General features: G+C 51.1%; 7 protein-coding genes across 7 annotated transcripts, besides 8 other annotated features; all 7 read right to left on the bottom strand.

The window, feature by feature from the left end:
* Positions 1-8,721: part of a sequence feature (heterozygous, Esmeraldo-like haplotype) that runs on past the window's edge.
* Tc00.1047053507257.70 (protein farnesyltransferase alpha subunit, putative) lies at positions 99-1,985 on the bottom strand (the record flags this gene model as incomplete). Its single annotated transcript, XM_809425.1, has 1 exon — positions 99-1,985. The coding sequence occupies one exon, from the start codon at positions 1,983-1,985 to the stop codon at positions 99-101; it is 1,887 nt and encodes a 628-aa protein (XP_814518.1).
* Positions 2,354-2,386: a microsatellite.
* Positions 2,636-2,666: a microsatellite.
* Positions 3,059-4,756, bottom strand: Tc00.1047053507257.60 (fumarate hydratase, putative; the record flags this gene model as incomplete). Its single annotated transcript, XM_809424.1, has 1 exon — positions 3,059-4,756. One exon carries the CDS (start codon positions 4,754-4,756, stop codon positions 3,059-3,061), a length of 1,698 nt encoding a protein of 565 aa, XP_814517.1.
* Positions 5,681-11,677, bottom strand: Tc00.1047053507257.50 (hypothetical protein, conserved; the record flags this gene model as incomplete). The annotated part of the gene is made up of 1 exon (XM_809423.1): positions 5,681-11,677. The coding sequence occupies one exon, from the start codon at positions 11,675-11,677 to the stop codon at positions 5,681-5,683; it is 5,997 nt and encodes a 1,998-aa protein (XP_814516.1).
* Positions 8,722-10,923: a sequence feature (areas merged during assembly that could not be assigned to a particular haplotype. This can correspond to areas where the two haplotypes were merged or to regions with more than two copies in the genome that were merged during assembly.).
* Positions 10,924-17,382: a sequence feature (heterozygous, Esmeraldo-like haplotype).
* Positions 11,730-11,753: a microsatellite.
* Positions 12,157-12,180: a microsatellite.
* Tc00.1047053507257.40 (hypothetical protein, conserved) lies at positions 12,215-13,045 on the bottom strand (the record flags this gene model as incomplete). The annotated part of the gene is made up of 1 exon (XM_809422.1): positions 12,215-13,045. One exon carries the CDS (start codon positions 13,043-13,045, stop codon positions 12,215-12,217), a length of 831 nt encoding a protein of 276 aa, XP_814515.1.
* Positions 13,184-13,211: a sequence feature (AT_rich).
* Tc00.1047053507257.30 (hypothetical protein, conserved) lies at positions 13,345-14,085 on the bottom strand (the record flags this gene model as incomplete). The annotated part of the gene is made up of 1 exon (XM_809421.1): positions 13,345-14,085. One exon carries the CDS (start codon positions 14,083-14,085, stop codon positions 13,345-13,347), a length of 741 nt encoding a protein of 246 aa, XP_814514.1.
* On the bottom strand, positions 14,345-15,877 carry Tc00.1047053507257.20 (hypothetical protein, conserved; the record flags this gene model as incomplete). Its single annotated transcript, XM_809420.1, has 1 exon — positions 14,345-15,877. The coding sequence occupies one exon, from the start codon at positions 15,875-15,877 to the stop codon at positions 14,345-14,347; it is 1,533 nt and encodes a 510-aa protein (XP_814513.1).
* Positions 16,173-17,382, bottom strand: Tc00.1047053507257.10 (hypothetical protein, conserved; the record flags this gene model as incomplete). Its single annotated transcript, XM_809419.1, has 1 exon — positions 16,173-17,382. A coding segment is annotated over one exon (1,210 nt), but the record flags the coding sequence as incomplete, so codon positions are not given.

Below are 17,382 nucleotides of genomic sequence, written 5' to 3'. Positions count from 1 at the left end.
GGATGGTTCATTCATTACTCTTTTCACCGTTTCTTTCTCCCTCTCTCTCACATTTCCATCTTCTTTTTCTCTCAACTTCTTCGTTTATTGGGACACAGTTAGATGTAGTCCCTATGCATGACAATCTTTATTTCATTCTTCCAGTACTTTGACCGGATGGAATCTTCTACCACCAGGCGCCGCGCCAGCTCCATCGCCTGCACTTCATGCTCCAAGAAAAATCGGACGCAATATTCCAGCTGCTGCGTCTTTATTACTCCGACCGCTGCTTCGGTCCCCTCTGCGTACGTCTCGGGCGGCAGCACCTCATTCACCCATCTTCTCTCCGCCTCTGTGAAGTAACAACGCCAGAGGTGCTCGAGCAACACGAATAGGCCGTGATACAGCGCTGCATACACCTGGTACACATTGTCAAGTAAAAACTGGGAACGACAATTGTGAAGCATCCGCACCGTTGCATTGTCTGACGCAGACGCCCTGCTGCGGAGTTCTTCGGCACGCGGAGCGACATTTTCCCTCAGCACACAAAGTTGCTGCTGCATGAGGGAAAATGTTGCTAGAAACACATCCCATGGCACTTTTTCCTTCAAGCACATGTAATGCGAGGGTAAAGGTTCCATGGAGGAAATCGGTCCCTTGTCAGCAAGGCAATTATGATATGCTCCTGTTGCATCACGGGAAAGATAAAGCCGAAGTGCTGCGGATTGATGAACGTTCGCAACACCCCGGGCGTGAACAAATGAAGACTCGTTACATGGCTCATAAACACACCACTGCAACGCATAATGCATTTCATCAAGGCATAACTCACGCAACACCTTCTCCACATCATTCGGTTGGTGCTGTGAACTCGTTTGCAACAAAACACCAATAAGATCGTGGTCAAACAGGTAGAAACGGTGACACCACGCGGAGTTGTTGAGGTTATCATCTCTTATGAGTACCGCAGTATACCCTAGCTCGTCTTTCAAACCGCACGAAGGAATATTGGATTCCAGGCAGTATTCTTCCCACTGTTCTTGCACCACAAATTGTCGCAGAGGTGCTGTGCTCTTCTCACGCTGGTCGGCACTTGCGGCGTAGTTATTCAACAGCGCCGTCCACGATGGGGGCTGGACAAGAAAATAAAAGGCGTGCACAAACCACGATCGATGCAACCACACATGATAGTTTTTATGGTCCATATTTAATACCTCATTGCAAAGAGACCGCTCATCAATATCCCTGAAATGAACGTCATGATGTTCAATTAGATATTTATCGAAAAGGCCCATGGAAGCGAGATCCGACGTGCGGGACGGAGAATCGGTACGTGCAAGGGCTTCTAGGAGCAGTTCCTTTCGGTGATGCCACACCTGGAAGTTTTTATGATTTTTCAAGTTAAAGCACTTGACGGCGTTTAATTCCCACCGTACCGCCCGCCACTCGCTAAACGATCCGGTAGGCCCTTTTAGTTCCGCCTCCGCCGGCAGCCAATTCTCCACAAGGGGCATGAGTTCCTCCAAACGTTCTCCGTTCCCGGCACAGTTCTCTTCCTTAGTCCCCCATTCCACCAGTAAATCCTCCCGCGTTGAGCTTAGGAGGCGCGCGGATTCCAAGACAACGTCACGGCGGTCCTTCCACCCAGTGTAGTGTCCATTGCATTGGCATAGCACGAATGCTGTCAGAAGAAACCACCTCGCTGACGAAGGGGAGCCAATGCCACTAAATTTCGCGCTCATTGTTCGATATAGGCCCATAACGTAGTCAAAGGCCCTTGAATATTGAATCTGCAAGACACCCGGCTGCCTTGGCGCAACGGGCTCATTCGTGGGCTCCACATCTTGAAACAATGTTTGCAGCGCCTCAGTTTTAAAAAGCATGCCCATTCTTCCAACGTCATCGCCTAAAGAGGCGGAAGACGAAACGGTCTTAAATGAAGAAGACGATGAAAGGGAATTTCGTGGCGCGTTTTTCCCGTCATGCGCCAACATGGATGGCTGCATGGCTTTTATTTATGCCCTTGTCGGTGTGTTTGTGCTTCCTGCAGTCCCGTCTGAGCCTTAATTCCCCTGAATGTGCTTCGGCAAGGATCCTAGCCGCAGAAAAAACAACAACAAAAAGAGATGATACGGGAGATAAATGAAGTTTAACTCCAAAAATTAAATAAACGGGGAAAATTATGCGCCTTTGTGGTTTCTTCGGCACATCGCCAAAAGATGTGGTCTTGCCTGTCATCATCCCACACGGCTCGCGTGCACACACCCGGTCTCACAGCGCGCGGCGGCGGTGACGCAAAATGAACTCAAAGCGGCAAGAAAAGATGCAAGAGCCTTCAACTCCCCCGCTCCCCTACCCTCCCATCACGCCAATCAAAAAAAAAAAAAAAAAAAAAAAAAAAAAAAAACTGAGAAAAATTAATAAGAAAGAAAAAGGCGTGAATGTAATGCTGGGGGAAGCGGGGCTATAAATACACGCGAGGAGGCGAAAACACCACCACCCTTCTCTCTCGTTCTCACCTGTCCAATCCGCCACTTATTTCTTTTCAACCTCACCTCAAGCGGGGTGTGACTGACGGGGCGTCTGCTGACTGTTGTGTCACACCTGACAAGGGGGGACTCAACACTCGCCTTGGAATGCCACACACCCGCTTCTCCTCTCCCTCTCTCTCTCTCTTTCTCTCTTTCACTTTTTTGTGCGTGTGAGTGCCCGCACAAACACCCGTTTTTCTCGTTTTTTTGTTTCTTTTTAATTTCTACATTGTTACCTTCACTGAAATCTGAAAAGAAAGTCATATGGATGGTGATAGGAAACAAGACTTATTTTATTTTCCTGCACGCGTGTGCAAATGCTTATACGTGTGTTTGTGTGTGTGTGTATAGTCTTCACTCAACTCCCTCTTCTTTTGGAAAATTACAAAATGACATGTACGAGCAGCGTTTGCGCAACTCACTTCCGGCCTTTCATTTTCGTCCAGCTCACAGAAACCAATCCATTTCTTCGTTCTCTACATCCACAGAAGAGCGAGATTTATGTTTATATAGAAGTGTACATATAAGTATATATTTGCATAAAAACATCAAAGGAGTTTGGAAAAAAAGTCATTGCCCTTGTCATCAACGACAATAAAGGCAGGAAAGTCCACCACATCGATGCGCCACACCGCTTCCATCCCAAGCTCTGGGAACTCCACAACCTCAACGTTCTTGATATTATTCTGCGCCAAGATAGCCGCGGATCCTCCAATGCTTCCAAGATAGAAGCCACCGTACTTCTTGCACGCCTCTGTCACCGCCTTTGAGCGGTTCCCTTTTGCAAGCGTGACAAAGCTTCCACCGGCGGCCATGAAGGGGCATATGTAAGAGTCCATACGACCTGCTGTTGTGGGCCCAAAGGAGCCGGAGGCCATTCCCTTTGGAGTCTTCGCTGGGCCGGCGTAGTACACCGGGTGATCCTTCATGTACTGAGGAAGTTCTTCATTATTATTCAAACGCTCCATGATCTTCGCATGGGCAATGTCGCGCGCCACAATGAGAGTCCCAGTAAGACTGAGGCGGGTGGTAACAGGGTACTGACTGAGCAGCTTGCGAATCTCGCTCATCGGCTGGTTCAGATCGACATTCACCACGTTCGTGCTTAGAGAGGAGGGTGGTAAGTCTGGCAGGTATTGTGCGGGGTCCCGCACCAGCCGCTCCACGAATACACCCTTTGGTGTGATCTTTGCAAGAATCTGACGGTCCGCGCTGCAGGAGACACCCAAGCCAACGGGGCACGACGCACCATGGCGAGGTAGACGAATGACACGAGCTTGATGAGCAAAGTATTTTCCCCCAAATTGTGCTCCAATACCAGATTTACAGGCGATATCCATCACGATTGCTTCCCACTCAAGATCCCGGAAAGCACGACCATTCTTGTTGCCAGTTATGGGCAAAGAGTCGTAATAGCGACAACTGGCGAGCTTCACCGTCTTCATCGTCATTTCCGCACTTGTGCCGCCAATGACAAGAGCAATGTGATACGGGGGACACGCCGCCGTGCCGAGGGTCTTAAGCTTCTGCTCAATAAATTCCCTGAGAGACTTGGGATTCAGCAGTGCCTTGGTCTCTTGGTAAAGGAAGGCCTTATTTGCACTGCCCCCACCCTTTGCAATAAAGAGAAAGTGATACTCATTTCCAGCTGTCGCCAACAGGTCAAACTGTGCCGGCAGGTTATTTCCAGTGTTCACCTCTTTAAACATGTCAAGCGCCGCTGTCTGGCTGTAACGCAGATACCGGTTCATGTAACAGTCCCAAATACCCTTGGAAAGGTGCTTTTCGTCCTCTCCTCCCGTCCAACAGAGTTCGCCACGTTTGCCGAGGACAATCGCCGTCCCCGTATCCTGACATGCTGGAAGGACACGACCAGCAGCAACACAGGCATTCTGCAGGAGCGTGTGGGCGACAAAGCGATCATTATTTGAGGCCTCAGGATCCTCAAGAATGCGTCGCCATCCAGAAAGGTGATCCTTACGGAAGAAGTGATGTACGTCGGCAAAGGCTTGATGCGCCAAAGCAGTGAGTGCTTCTGGTTTTACTTGCAAGATCGTTTTCCCAAGAACTTCCACCGTCTTAACATAATCGCCTTCAAGCATGTAGTACTCTGTCTCGTCGTGGTGCGGATCAGAAGGCTGGAAGATTGGCTCGTAGTGGAACTCTGATGCCGAAGCCTTTGCATCTTCAATGTCTTGGATGCCACGGCACTCAGTCGCCAAATTGCAGTTTTCGCACAGACTCATCCGCCTTATTATTTTTTTCCTTTTTCTTTTTTGCTCCTTTGTGGGTTTTCGACTAAAAGGATTACTCTGGCAAAACCGGGCCCAGTGTCACCTTCCGGATCCAGAAGACAACGCAATGGGAATGCAAGTCCTACCCCACCCCGCCATGCAATGCGAGAAAAAAAGAAAAAAAAAAAAAACAATCCTCACGTCATCATCATCATCATCAAAAGCAATCCTCCCATTGCTCCCACGCATGAGGCGTTACGCCAACATTCTACCGGATTGCAAATGTATCCAACCGGTATCGCACCGCATTAACAAACTCTACAGGGGGAGTAGCAGCCAATCCCATCCCCACCCATATTGTGGCTCACGCGCTACAGTCTGCCGGGAATGATAACACTCCCGGCGAGGTCTTTCGTGAACACAATGGAGACGCATTGCGGAGCGCACTACACCCAGGCTCCTCATCAGCGGCAGCTAAAGAGTGGAAAAAGATCACAGCATAATAACGGCCAATGAGAATGACCCTTCATTCAATGCCGTGTGTGCCTTAAATTTCCGATGCCACGCATTTTCCCCTAAAAACTCCCCCTACAAAATGTAGCAATGTGTGTGCATATTACTTTTCTTCGTACTTTTCCAATGTTTCTCTTCCAATGTGGTGACTACAACCACCATCCATCGTTGCGTCAGCGAGCCTGACCACCACTGTGTCTCTTAAAAAAATAAATGAAGACAACGCATGAGAAATGCAAGAAAAAAATCAATAAAGACACGCTTCCCCGTAGACACTTACGATGGGATGTGCACAGCGACCGTTCTCCGGCAATCAAACAGACAGGAAGAAATAAAACCAAAAGAGAGAAAAAAAAGTAAGAAAAAAAACGTACACATAAAGAGAGCAAAGTACACTACATAATTAAAGGCAACCCAAAAAGATCAATTGACATATGGTACCCGAAATAACTCGGGAAGGCGCGCCACAATATCATTCTGAACACCACGCATATTTTGTAGCTCCTGCAGCCGTGCCTCTACCACTGCAGAAAGTGGACCAAGCGGCGCATTCTGGGCGTTGTAGACGTCCTCAAGAGCGGCTGAGGTGCGACGGTACATCTCCAGCGTGAGCTCAGCCACTTCCCCAATGCACGCCGCCAAGTTTTTCCCCGCCATGGCGTTGATCGCCTCTAGCGCCAGTTTTTTTGCCCGCGCAATCATTATGCGCTCCACCCCGGAACCGCCACGGAGACTTTTTGAGGGGGTGGCATCGGTGGAAGTGTTGCTCTCCTTCTCCTCCCGGCGTAACACACCGCCAATCCGGAGGTCCCTGTTCTCCCGTTGTAGTTTAATAATTTTTTCGTCCTGCAACGCCATGTAATCTTGCGCCAGACCCAACTGCTCCTTCATACCAGCAATCTCACAGGAAAGACTCCTGTTTTCACGCGCAATCTCCTCCCGGTCCCGCGCACGATTTCGCAGGAAATCACACTCCATTTTTTTCTGTTTGTCAAAATCTGCAATCTCCTTAAAGGCTGCGTTCAATACCTGGCCGTACGCCTCCTCCAATCTCCCACGCCAGCAATTTGCTATCAACTGGCGGAGAGCTACGGTATCCGCCCGAAGCGACACCACACTGGAAAGGGCTCTTAAAAATGACTGCATCCACACTTTGGCCGCATCGAGTCGCTTCCGCGCAAAAGCCTCAAGAGCGGCACCCTCGTCTTCCAGTGCGCACTGTATCAATGCATTCTCTGTGTCCAACACATCGGCGTTTGTTGTTTTTTCCCCTGGCAGCGAGTGAAGGGCAATTGCGAGTAATTTTGCAAGTTGGTTCTGCTGATGCTGCTTCTGGACAATGGCAATAGAAAGCCTTTTCTGCTCATTAGCGGCGCCGCGTGCTTCTGCAGTGCACGTGGCAACGACTTTTCCTAACCACAATATTACACTTCTACCGAGGTGTTCTTTTACTGTTCTCAAGCGTAATATCTCCATCATCTCTTTTGCTCGAAGATGCCGTAATTTTTCAAGTGCCCCCAGTTTTTCCTGCAGGGACTTCAGTCTTTTGAGCAGGATTTCGTTTTGCTTCTTAAGGCAACTAATTTCCTCATTAAATTCAGTCACCAGCTGTGTGTTTTCCTTTTTGTGTTTGTTCATTTCTTCTTGTAGTTTTTCCTTCTCGATGCGTAGCGATGCTAACTGCGACGCAAGCAGTGTGAGGTAGTTGCCGACGCCACTGGTACCCTGCACCTCAAAGGAAGAAATAACTTCCTCTGCAAGCCGCAGTGCCCGTTCCAATTCCTCAGCTTGTGTGGTGAGGAGCGGCACAAGTGCACCCTCACACTGCGGCGGTTGAACATTCGCCTTGTAAGAGCCATCGAGAAGACTGACAACTGTGCGACAAGCCCCGAAAAGCTCCCGTATTTCAGCATTCTTATCCTGTAGTTCAATTCGCATCTGCCGAAGGAGCTCATCGGGTTTCAAATTGGGTGTTCCTGCCTCAGCGGAAGAGAGACTTGGATGGAGAGGCCTCACCGCGTTCGTCCAACCCGATTTCAAATCATCTACCACCAGTGCTGCTGGCTTCCGTTTGGGTCTCAGATTTCGCGATAGGTTTGAAGAGCTTTCTTGTGTATCGGTATGGGTGCTTCTTACTTCCCTCACCAGCAATGCAGACTCCATCGTGACAAGATCCAGCTCCTGCATTTTTTCCTCTAGGTTGGAGATCACTGCCGGTAGCCTTAACTTGCCTTCATTCGGTAACCCAAGTGCCTTTCTGGTGTCCTCGATGGCGTCGCCGGTTTCACGGCAGAGCACTGCGAGCTTCTCTCCCACCGCCGTACTCTTCGCCGCACTCCTTCGCTGGTCCATGAGATCGTCGTCCGTATCGGATTCCTCGGCACCGCCAAGAGCCACAATGCCACGACGCATCACACCTCGAAGCTCCTTCACTTCCCGTCCTTTCCCCTCGATGTAGCTGTGCATACCGCGGATGACAAACTCGGCTCGCTTAACCGGGTCATAAGAAAGGCTCGTTGGCGGTGCTACACAACTGACGTTCCAACTCATGTCGTTAATAATCGGAGAGGGTTCTGGAACAAATTGAATAAATGCAGAGTAAATATCATTGTACGCCTGGCCGACCTCCTGGAGCCGGTCGTACACTTTCGACACGGCATTTAAGAGATCTTCATGCGTCTCAATAACAGGCAACTGCACAATAAGGGACTCATCACCGTGCAACTCGTTCAAGCTGCCAGAGCCCACCTTCTTCCCCACTGCCTTCCCACTCAGTAGCTGCCGCAAACGTGCAAGTGTGTTGGAGGCCACCTCACTCTCTTGCCTCATGTCTGTCACAAGCTGCAGTTCATCCATCCCCTCCGTGGCAAAACCACCGGACGCAACTGACCATCCCTGTAGCGCCGCGACGGCGTCTTTCACAGCTTTGACCAGTAACACTCTTTTCTCTCCCTCCTGCCCTGCCAACCTCTCCTGCTCCAAGAAGAATTTCTTGCATCTCGTCAGCATCTCATACATCTGCCCCAAAGCCCCATTAAAAGAGCGTAGCACACCCGCTGTAGAGGGCCCATTGGCTGTCAGACTAAGATCTTGCAACAAGTGATCCTTCACGACATCCAGAGAATCTCTTGCATCGGGGGAGCCTTCAAACGCATCAAGATTAATTTCTGAGCCACACCACGACAGCGAAGCAACCTTTTCGTCAAATGTCTTAAATAGAGATGGTGGGTGAGAAAAAGGCGTGTAATTCGCCAACACCAAAATCCTTGACGCTGCCTCCTGCAAGACTTCACGCAAAAATACCGCAAAACTCTTGGAATCCTGCAATTCCTTCAACAACTGTACAACCTTATCATTCAGTTCAGCGGCTCGATTGCACGCAACATCGACAATAGAGTCAAATTCCCCTGAAGACACGAAGCCGTCTGGCAGTGCCTTCCGCAGCTTCTCAAGCGCGTTGGCCGCATCCGTGCAGCTAGTCAGCAATCGAAGGGGCACGTCATCCCCATACCGAGCCATCTCCTCGGCTGCACTTCGCACCTCAGACACCCGCGGCGCGGCGTCCGGATTCCCGAGAGTCGTGACGGCCATCTCCATAAACTCACGAAGCTCCACCACCTTCTGCTCCTTTTCTGCAAGTTGCTCCTCTAACAGGTCCAATCCATCCTTAGGCGCGGTACGGCGTTGGTACACCCGTCTCACGGTGCGGAACGGGTACTCATTGACTCGCCCACTGAGTTCCTCCGCACTCACCGAGGGGTCATGCTGCACGTCAAAGCTCAGAAGTCCATCCGCCGCCATGACAACGTTCGTGATGCACTCCGGTTCAACGTGGCATGCGTCCGCAGCATCGGTGATGAGCGCGCGCTGCAGCTCCACCGGCCTGGACCGCAGCACGGTGCCCCAGTCACTGCCCTCCAGCTGCCGCTTCTGGTGAGTTTTGGCGGCCCTCGCTGTGCGTTTAGGGTTGAGCTCCCACCGCTCGTCATGTGCTCGGAGATCCTCCACCAGCTGCCGCAGTTCCTTGTCGGAGCTGCGCAGGGCAGCAAGCTCATTTTCCATCCTGCTTGTATAGCCCTGTAGCGCCTTCGTCTGCTGACAAATGACGTCTGCAATGCCTTCCTTCCCGCCCGAAGACACGAAACCGTCTGGCAGTGCCTTCCGCAGCTTCTCAAGCGCGTTGGCCGCATCCGTACAGCTAGTCAGCAATCGAAGGGGCACGTCATCCCCATACCGAGCCATCTCCTCGGCTGCACTTCGCACCTCAGACACCCGCGGCGCGGCGTCCGGATTCCCGAGAGTCGTGACGGCCATCTCCATAAACTCACGAAGCTCCACCACCTTCTGCTCCTTTTCTGCAAGTTGCTCCTCTAACAGGTCCAATCCATCCTTAGGCGCGGTACGGCGTTGGTACACCCGTCTCACGGTGCGGAACGGGTACTCATTGACTCGCCCACTGAGTTCCTCCGCACTCACCGAGGGGTCATGCTGCACGTCAAAGCTCAGAAGTCCATCCGCCGCCATGACAACGTTCGTGATGCACTCCGGTTCAACGTGGCATGCGTCCGCAGCATCGGTGATGAGCGCGCGCTGCAGCTCCACCGGCCTGGACCGCAGCACGGTGCCCCAGTCACTGCCCTCCAGCTGCCGCTTCTGGTGAGTTTTGGCGGCCCTCGCTGTGCGTTTAGGGTTGAGCTCCCAACGCTCGTCATGTGCTCGGAGATCCTCCACCAGCTGCCGCAGTTCCTTGTCGGAGCTGCGCAGGGCAGCAAGCTCATTTTCCATCCTGCTTGTATAGCCCTGTAGCGCCTTCGTCTGCTGACAAATGACGTCTGCAATGCCTTCCTTCCCGCCCGAAGACACGAAACCGTCTGGCAGTGCCTTCCGCAGCTTCTCAAGCGCGTTGGCCGCATCCGTGCAGCTAGTCAGCAATCGAAGGGGCACGTCATCCCCATACCGAGCCATCTCCTCGGCTGCACTTCGCACCTCAGACACCCGCGGCGCGGCGTCCGGATTCCCGAGAGTCGTGACGGCCATCTCCATAAACTCACGAAGCTCCACCACCTTCTGCTCCTTTTCTGCAAGTTGCTCCTCTAACAGGTCCAATCCATCCTTAGGTGCGGTACGGCGTTGGTACACCCGTCTCACGGTGCGGAACGGGTACTCATTGACTCGCCCACTGAGTTCCTCCGCACTCACCGAGGGGTCATGCTGCACGTCAAAGCTCAGAAGTCCATCCGCCGCCATGACAACGTTCGTGATGCACTCCGGTTCAACGTGGCATGCGTCCGCAGCATCGGTGATGAGCGCGCGCTGCAGCTCCACCGGCCTGGACCGCAGCACGGTGCCCCAGTCACTGCCCTCCAGCTGCCGCTTCTGGTGAGTTTTGGCGGCCCTCGCTGTGCGTTTAGGGTTGAGCTCCCAACGCTCGTCATGTGCTCGGAGATCCTCCACCAGCTGCCGCAGTTCCTTGTCGGAGCTGCGCAGGGCAGCAAGCTCATTTTCCATCCTGCTTGTATAGCCCTGTAGCGCCTTCGTCTGCTGACAAATGACGTCTGCAATGCCTTCCTTCCCGCCCGAAGACACGAAACCGTCTGGCAGTGCCTTCCGCAGCTTCTCAAGCGCGTTGGCCGCATCCGTACAGCTAGTCAGCAATCGAAGGGGCACGTCATCCCCATACCGAGCCATCTCCTCGGCTGCATGTAGTGTTTTGGTACCCGGCACCTCAGTAGATTTCTTTTCAAGTTTTGTTATTGCCATTTCCATTGCCTCTTTGATGCATTTGATTTCGGTTTGTTGCTTTTTTTTTTGCTCCTGAAGTTTTTCTGCGTCTTTTGTGAGGTTATTGATGCTTTTATTCTGTTTTTGGAGTGTATTTTCCAGCTCTGCAATATATTCTGCTCGAAGCATGTTTTCAGATTCTAGGTTATGAATTCTTAACAAAAAGCTCTTTTTTTGCCCTTCAGAGAGAAAACAGTACCACTTAAAAAAGAACTTGTGGTGCCTGACCTCCGTTACCTTGTCGTAAAGAAGCGTCACATTCCGGTGCTGACGCTGCCGCAGGTATCGGAGCCAAAGGCGCCATCGCGCCAGGTAACGAAGACCCAAATTGATAAAGTCCTGGGCTCGAGGAAGTACAACAATCTTTGTGGGCTCACGTTGTCCGGACCGGATGCTGATTTGGCGTTGCGTGTTGCCGAGCCAACGGATAAAGTGATCCGTCACAATCTTTTTGATGGCCTGATGCTTCAGGAGTACTGCACATCTCTTGAGATGTGTGTCTTGCTGTCTCAGTTGGACGTAGTTCTTCAATTTGTGAAAGATGCAGGCTAATAGAAGAAAATCCGCTTGCTTGCAAATACCGTTTAGGGAAACCGTGAGGGTGGCGTTGTCGTGTTTTCGAGAAGTTTTTCTCCGCATCGCCTCCTCCACAATGCGTAATGAACTACCAACAATCAACTGAATGCAAAGGAAAAAAACAAACAAACAAACAAACTGATATCCCTTTTTCCTTTATAAAGAAGTGTCGGTGCGTGTGTAACCTAACGAGTATAAGTGTGTGTTTCTCTGTGTGTGTCTGTGTGCTCCGTGGCAGCCGCAATATCCGTCTTCGTTATTACCCTCGCGGTCGGTGACATAAACTAACGCATGGCAGCGGGGGAAATGTCAGATGCCGTAATTGGCTTTGGAACAACGCATAGATTACAATATTGATTTATCTGCTCCACGCAAAAAAAAAAACAAACAAAAAAAACTTTCCGGATGCCAGACAAAACATCCGCAGCAGGCGTGTGATCTGTGAAAAAGACTGAGCAACAATTATTACAACAAATGTCTGTGGGGAGTGTCAACAAGTAAGAGCAAAATGACTCTAGTCCATTTATTTACGCCGTTCACGCCACACACACACACACACACAAACAAGCAAACTCTCTCTGTGTTACAGCCAATAACTGCTCACACGACGGCAGTGAGGACCGCCACAATGTGCATGGGAAGTTCACATCCCGGTATGCACGCACGCTTCATGCGAGCGCAATGCCGTTTCTTGTCCCTTTCCCACTCGGACTGCATGAATTCCTTGTTGCGTTTTAAAAGAAAACAGAGGGGTAGAAGTCCCCACGACTCTGGCGCAGCTCCTCCTGGGAGTATTTCATCCAGCAGAAGGTCAAGCAGCACGGCGGAGATGATATTAAACGATGAGGGTTCCGTGGACTGCAAAATGTAAACGGAACGCTCCAACGCCGTCGCGACGTCCCAACTCCTGATGGGAATCAAACCACATGGCTCACCGGCATCGGTATCCCCAGCAAGAAGTACTTTGCTCAGGTCCAAAATCCATTTCGCGGCTCTGTGTGGCGTCAATTTATGTGTCATGATAAGATGAGTCAAAACGTAGGAAAGCAGCTCCAGAGGGAGAGGCCTGGGCCCTTGAAACCAACTCCCCATCACTTGCGCACATTCGCACCAATCCGTGATTGGTAACAGTTTAGAGCGCAGTATCAGTTGCAAAAGAGCTCCATTGCTCGCACTGGACGAGAGGTACTCGGGCTGTGAGGAGATGCTTGTCAGACTGCTCTTTAGTCTTCTGTATCGGCGGAGGGCTTCTGTTTCCCAGTCGTTTGCCGTAATTTGGGCGACAGGCTCGCTGCCATTTTCTTCCTTCTCCCTCGCTCTGTTGTGAAATGGCATTGGCGCCGTCATTTTCACTGCGGAGCAGGTGGCCGGCGTTGAGGACTGCGGCTCGGGGAGCAAATGGTTCCACGACGCACACCCTGCATGATACATGCGGCCAAAGCGTCAAAATGGCACGACCAAGAAAGTAAGAAGCCTAGTGCTCAATTGTCGTTTCCCCTATTTTCCAGGTTCCCTTCGATTCTTGCAATGTTTTATCCCCCTCCTTCCCTTTTCTCCCAACACACACACAAAAAAAAAAAAATAATAATAATAATATGTAAGTTAAATAACACTTCTGGACCCCCTCACGGTGTCCGGAAGTTTTCCTCCACAAAAAAGATAGAGAGGCCACAGCATGACGTACGGAACGCAAATTATATGCAAATATGTATAAACTCACACACCACACGTTATTCGGGGAGCACTATTGTGACAACTATCGCAGGGGTTGGAGAAGACATCAGGCATCTCCTGGCGACAGAAACACTCCACATAGCTGAAGTCTCATTTTGTGCTTGCACAAACAAGTTCAACGGCCCCTCCTCTCCGTCATCGTGCCGCATTTCTGCTACGGTGGAGAGATTTCGCCAGCACTCCGGGCAGGGAAACACAGTCCCTTTTAGGGATTCTATTGGATAAACGCAATTGGTTTCATCAACGGGTTTGGTTCCATGACCGGGATGACTGTGCAAGTTGTTGCTGGCATGGAGTGGGCACGGCTTCTGCGGAGGTAATGCGTATAAATACACGTCGGTGATTGCCGAATAGCGTTGACCACTTGCAGCTGCGACGCCAAGCGCGTTCTGCTCTGCGCATCCCTTAAGAATACCTTTAAGCGTTTTGCCGGCGTTGAATTGGCGATGGAGGGCGTGATTTACCCCCGTCGCACAGAACGTGACATCCACGACTTGTGTGGGGGAGGCCAACACGGGGCGTTGGTGGGCAACAACGGAGCAGGCAACAAGGGTCTTTTTGTCGTCCCTCGCCCCTCCGGCCACCAGCGACGCCAGGCGTCGGAATTGCTGTTGGTGGTGCAATGCCAGCGCTGAGAAACGCCACATGTGGAGGTTTTCACCAAACGGAGAAAATAGCGGCACTGCCTGGCACGGCTGTGCACACGCCATTGACGCCGCTCTAAATCCCCGACGCATCGTCGCCTTCCGTCCTCTTCCGCTCCCCACGCCCTTCGCAGCAACCGCCCTCCAAAACAAATAAACAAACAAAAATAACAAAAAAGAATTGAAAGCGACATTGCGTGTAAATAAAACACACAGAAAACACATAAAAAAGAGAAAAACAACGGTAAAACACCGGGTAAAAAAAAAAAACCCCGGAAATACCAGAAAAAACACACACACGCACACACCAAAAGATACACAAAGAGGCAAAAACGCTGAAGGGTCTCGCCGTTTACTCGGTGGTTGAAGAACACAATGGCCGTTTCCATATTTTGGCAATGAACTGGAAGCTGGTGGCGAAGTTGCGAGGCCAGAGGCGTACGCCCGTGAAGGTCGCTTCTTCCTCATTCTTTACCTCTGCACAAAGAATTCCGTACGGATCGGGATCCATTTTTAACCTTTCCTGCAAAGATGCTGCTTGCGCATCTGTTAGACGCACGATCGGCGATATCGCTTCCAGACTCACTATTTCGTGCGTGTATAGAAAGGGGTGTCGTATCACGGCCTCGCCGTTGTACTGCCGCTTTAAGTCGTTGCTGGAATTTACACGAGAAACGGTTTCACGCACAATGAATTCATTCTGCTCGTATGTAAAAGAACATGTGCAGTACACCAGTGTCCCACCCGGTTTCAACTGTGAATAGCCGTTTCGAAGTAGATTCAGTTGGATCTGTAAAAGAGGTGACAACTCCTCTTGAACCTTTGCCTCCTTTTCATCCGATTGAAGGGCCAAATGCAGCCGCTGCATACGGTGTGCATTGTCAATCCCAGAGGAAACTGTCATTGGCGTGGCTTTGGCAGCAGAAAACGGCTTCCTTGTAGCGTCATTGAAAAAGATATGTGCTAATGATCCATCATGCGAGCACTCGGCGTCAACAAGCACCCGGTCAAATCCTTGATGCTCTTTCTTCCATTTCTCAATGCAGCAAATCCGTTCTCGTGCAGGCACCGTGGAAAATGCCACCGCCAATTCCCTTTCTTCATTCACGCCAATGGATGCCGTCGCGGTTTTCACACTCATTTCATGTCGTCGCTTCCGAAACCGCCGCAACTTCCGCTCTTCCCACGGCGTTAAGCCGTTGCCTCCAGGTTTCCCGGATGATATCATTTCGTCGAGAGCTGCGGCAGCTTCATGCAGGGTAAAAGACGTCCCGTCTGCGGCAAACAGGCACACATTCCCTGCTTGGTGTTTCCTGAGTACTGATCTTGCAGTAAACAAACGATTCAAATTGATGTCCGTCCCAACTGCCACTCCCGTTTCGCCAATGGCGTCCGCAATAAGGCTCAGTTTCATTCCGGGAGAGCAGCATACATCCCACACCAGGTCCCCTTGACACGGACGCAGCGCCACCACCGCCGCTACGGAAGCCGCATCCATCGCAGAGACCATGCCAATTTGGTAAATGGCCGCGCGGCTCATTGCCACACCTCGAGGAACGGCGTAGTAATACGGATTTGGAAGCCATTCCACCTCCTCTACACTGGCAGAGGAAACACCAAAAGAAGCCGCAATCTGAGCCTTGATTTGGCATCTCTCCTGTCTGGCTGCATCCTCACCTGCGACGTTGTTATCCTCTGGGGGCATCAGTATGTTTTTTAACATGTATTGTGGCCGCACACGAATATACCGTGGAATCCTTTCCAGCACCTCGCTGAGGTCATGAAATAGCAACGGCGGGAGATGATGGACGAGACAGTAGCGAATAAATTCCTCAGTGAATGTCTCGGGATATCCCAATGCCGCCGTATCGCATGGGGCTTCCATCAACTCCTTTCGTCACGGGGTTTTTGCGTAAAAGCAGATAAGCCAAAAGGTGAAAAGGAAAAAGAAAATCAAAAAACGTGCCCTGAAAGGCAAACAACAACGAAAACAACAACGACAAATTGAAACCAGAATACAAATCCAATATCAGTTAAATCCATCTTTTAATTCCTCAGGCGGTTCCCCCCTCACACTCATTCCCCTGTAGCTTTACGCATGATGTAAATATGCCATTCCACTGAGGGCAACAATTGCTGGTGATGTGAACTTGTTTCCGTACACAAACATGGCGTTCGTATCATGACGGAAAAAAGAGAGGCCTTCTTTCATGCCAAAGCACCCGATCGCAAGATGCCTTTTTTGTTACGGGTACTTCTTCGTTACTCCTGTCAAAAGAGGGCTGCTGCTGCTGCTGCTCTTCTGCCGGTGCCTTCAAAGTGACTTCTTCAGGGTAACGAACCATCGTCAGGAGTATGGCGGGATGCATTTGGTTCCACTTTTCCACTACCTGCAACTGTACGGGATTTGGTGAGACAACGTGCACATTAGAGTCGGGGTTTAGAGATTTGAGCATCACAGCCACAGCAAGCACACGCTCTGGGGCACTCATGCGGTCCGGGCTGTTCAGCACGACCGGACCACTGCCGCTGACAACAGGGGTCTCGCCCGGTTTCACTACAACAGCCACATCTGCCCCTTCGTTGAGGTTGCTTCCACAAACTCGAGCAGCAAAACCATCATCGGAGAAAAGTGCATCCCTTTTACGGATAAAAACCGACTCTGTGAGACGCCTCTGCTCTTCTCGCAGCTGCTCATCTTCGTCTTTCTTCTCTCGTGCCGTTTCGCGTAAACACTCGACAGACTCGGATGTGATAGGTCCATCCACGATGTAAGTGTGGGCGATGAGTTGATGCGCCATTGGTAAGACACGCACTGGAATACTCTGATCGGCCGTCAGCTCCTGCAGTCGCTTTAGCCTCTGCTTCGTGTAACGCCCTTTCAGCGTGCCGAATAACTCCCGCACCCGACGTACAAGGAGCCGAATGGAAGAAAAGGGCACAAGTATGGAGTCATAATGGGAAAAAAGAGACTCGCAACGCGGGTCCAGAAGGACGTTGTGATCGACGACGGCCACTCGCCCCTGAACAATCCACCTTTGCGAACGAAGCCCAATGGTGCCAAGTCCGCGCGTTGCGGACCCCACAACATTGCCCAGCCTTGTCTCAAATGTAGAGAAGAATAGGAGTGCCTCCTGAGGTCTGTTATGTGCCAAAAGTCCGTCAATAATGGCAAGGCTTAGTGATAGCGATGCATTCACAGGATTCCCTGGGTCCTCGTTGCATTTACCGAACTCCCGCTCGGCAAACCGCACCGCCTCATGATCAAGTTTCAGCCGAAACAAGTTTGCGAGGACCGCACGGTACATGGCGTCGGTTATCGGCATCCCAAGCGTGTGAGCCTCTGCGACACACTGCACAGCGTGAGGGAGATTGTTCGGGTTGAGTAAA

This window comes from Trypanosoma cruzi, genomic scaffold (assembly GCF_000209065.1).
Source record: "Trypanosoma cruzi strain CL Brener 1047053513421 genomic scaffold, whole genome shotgun sequence".
Taxonomy (NCBI): Eukaryota; Euglenozoa; class Kinetoplastea; order Trypanosomatida; family Trypanosomatidae; genus Trypanosoma; species Trypanosoma cruzi.
This window is presented reverse-complemented; position numbering and strand designations above follow the sequence as displayed.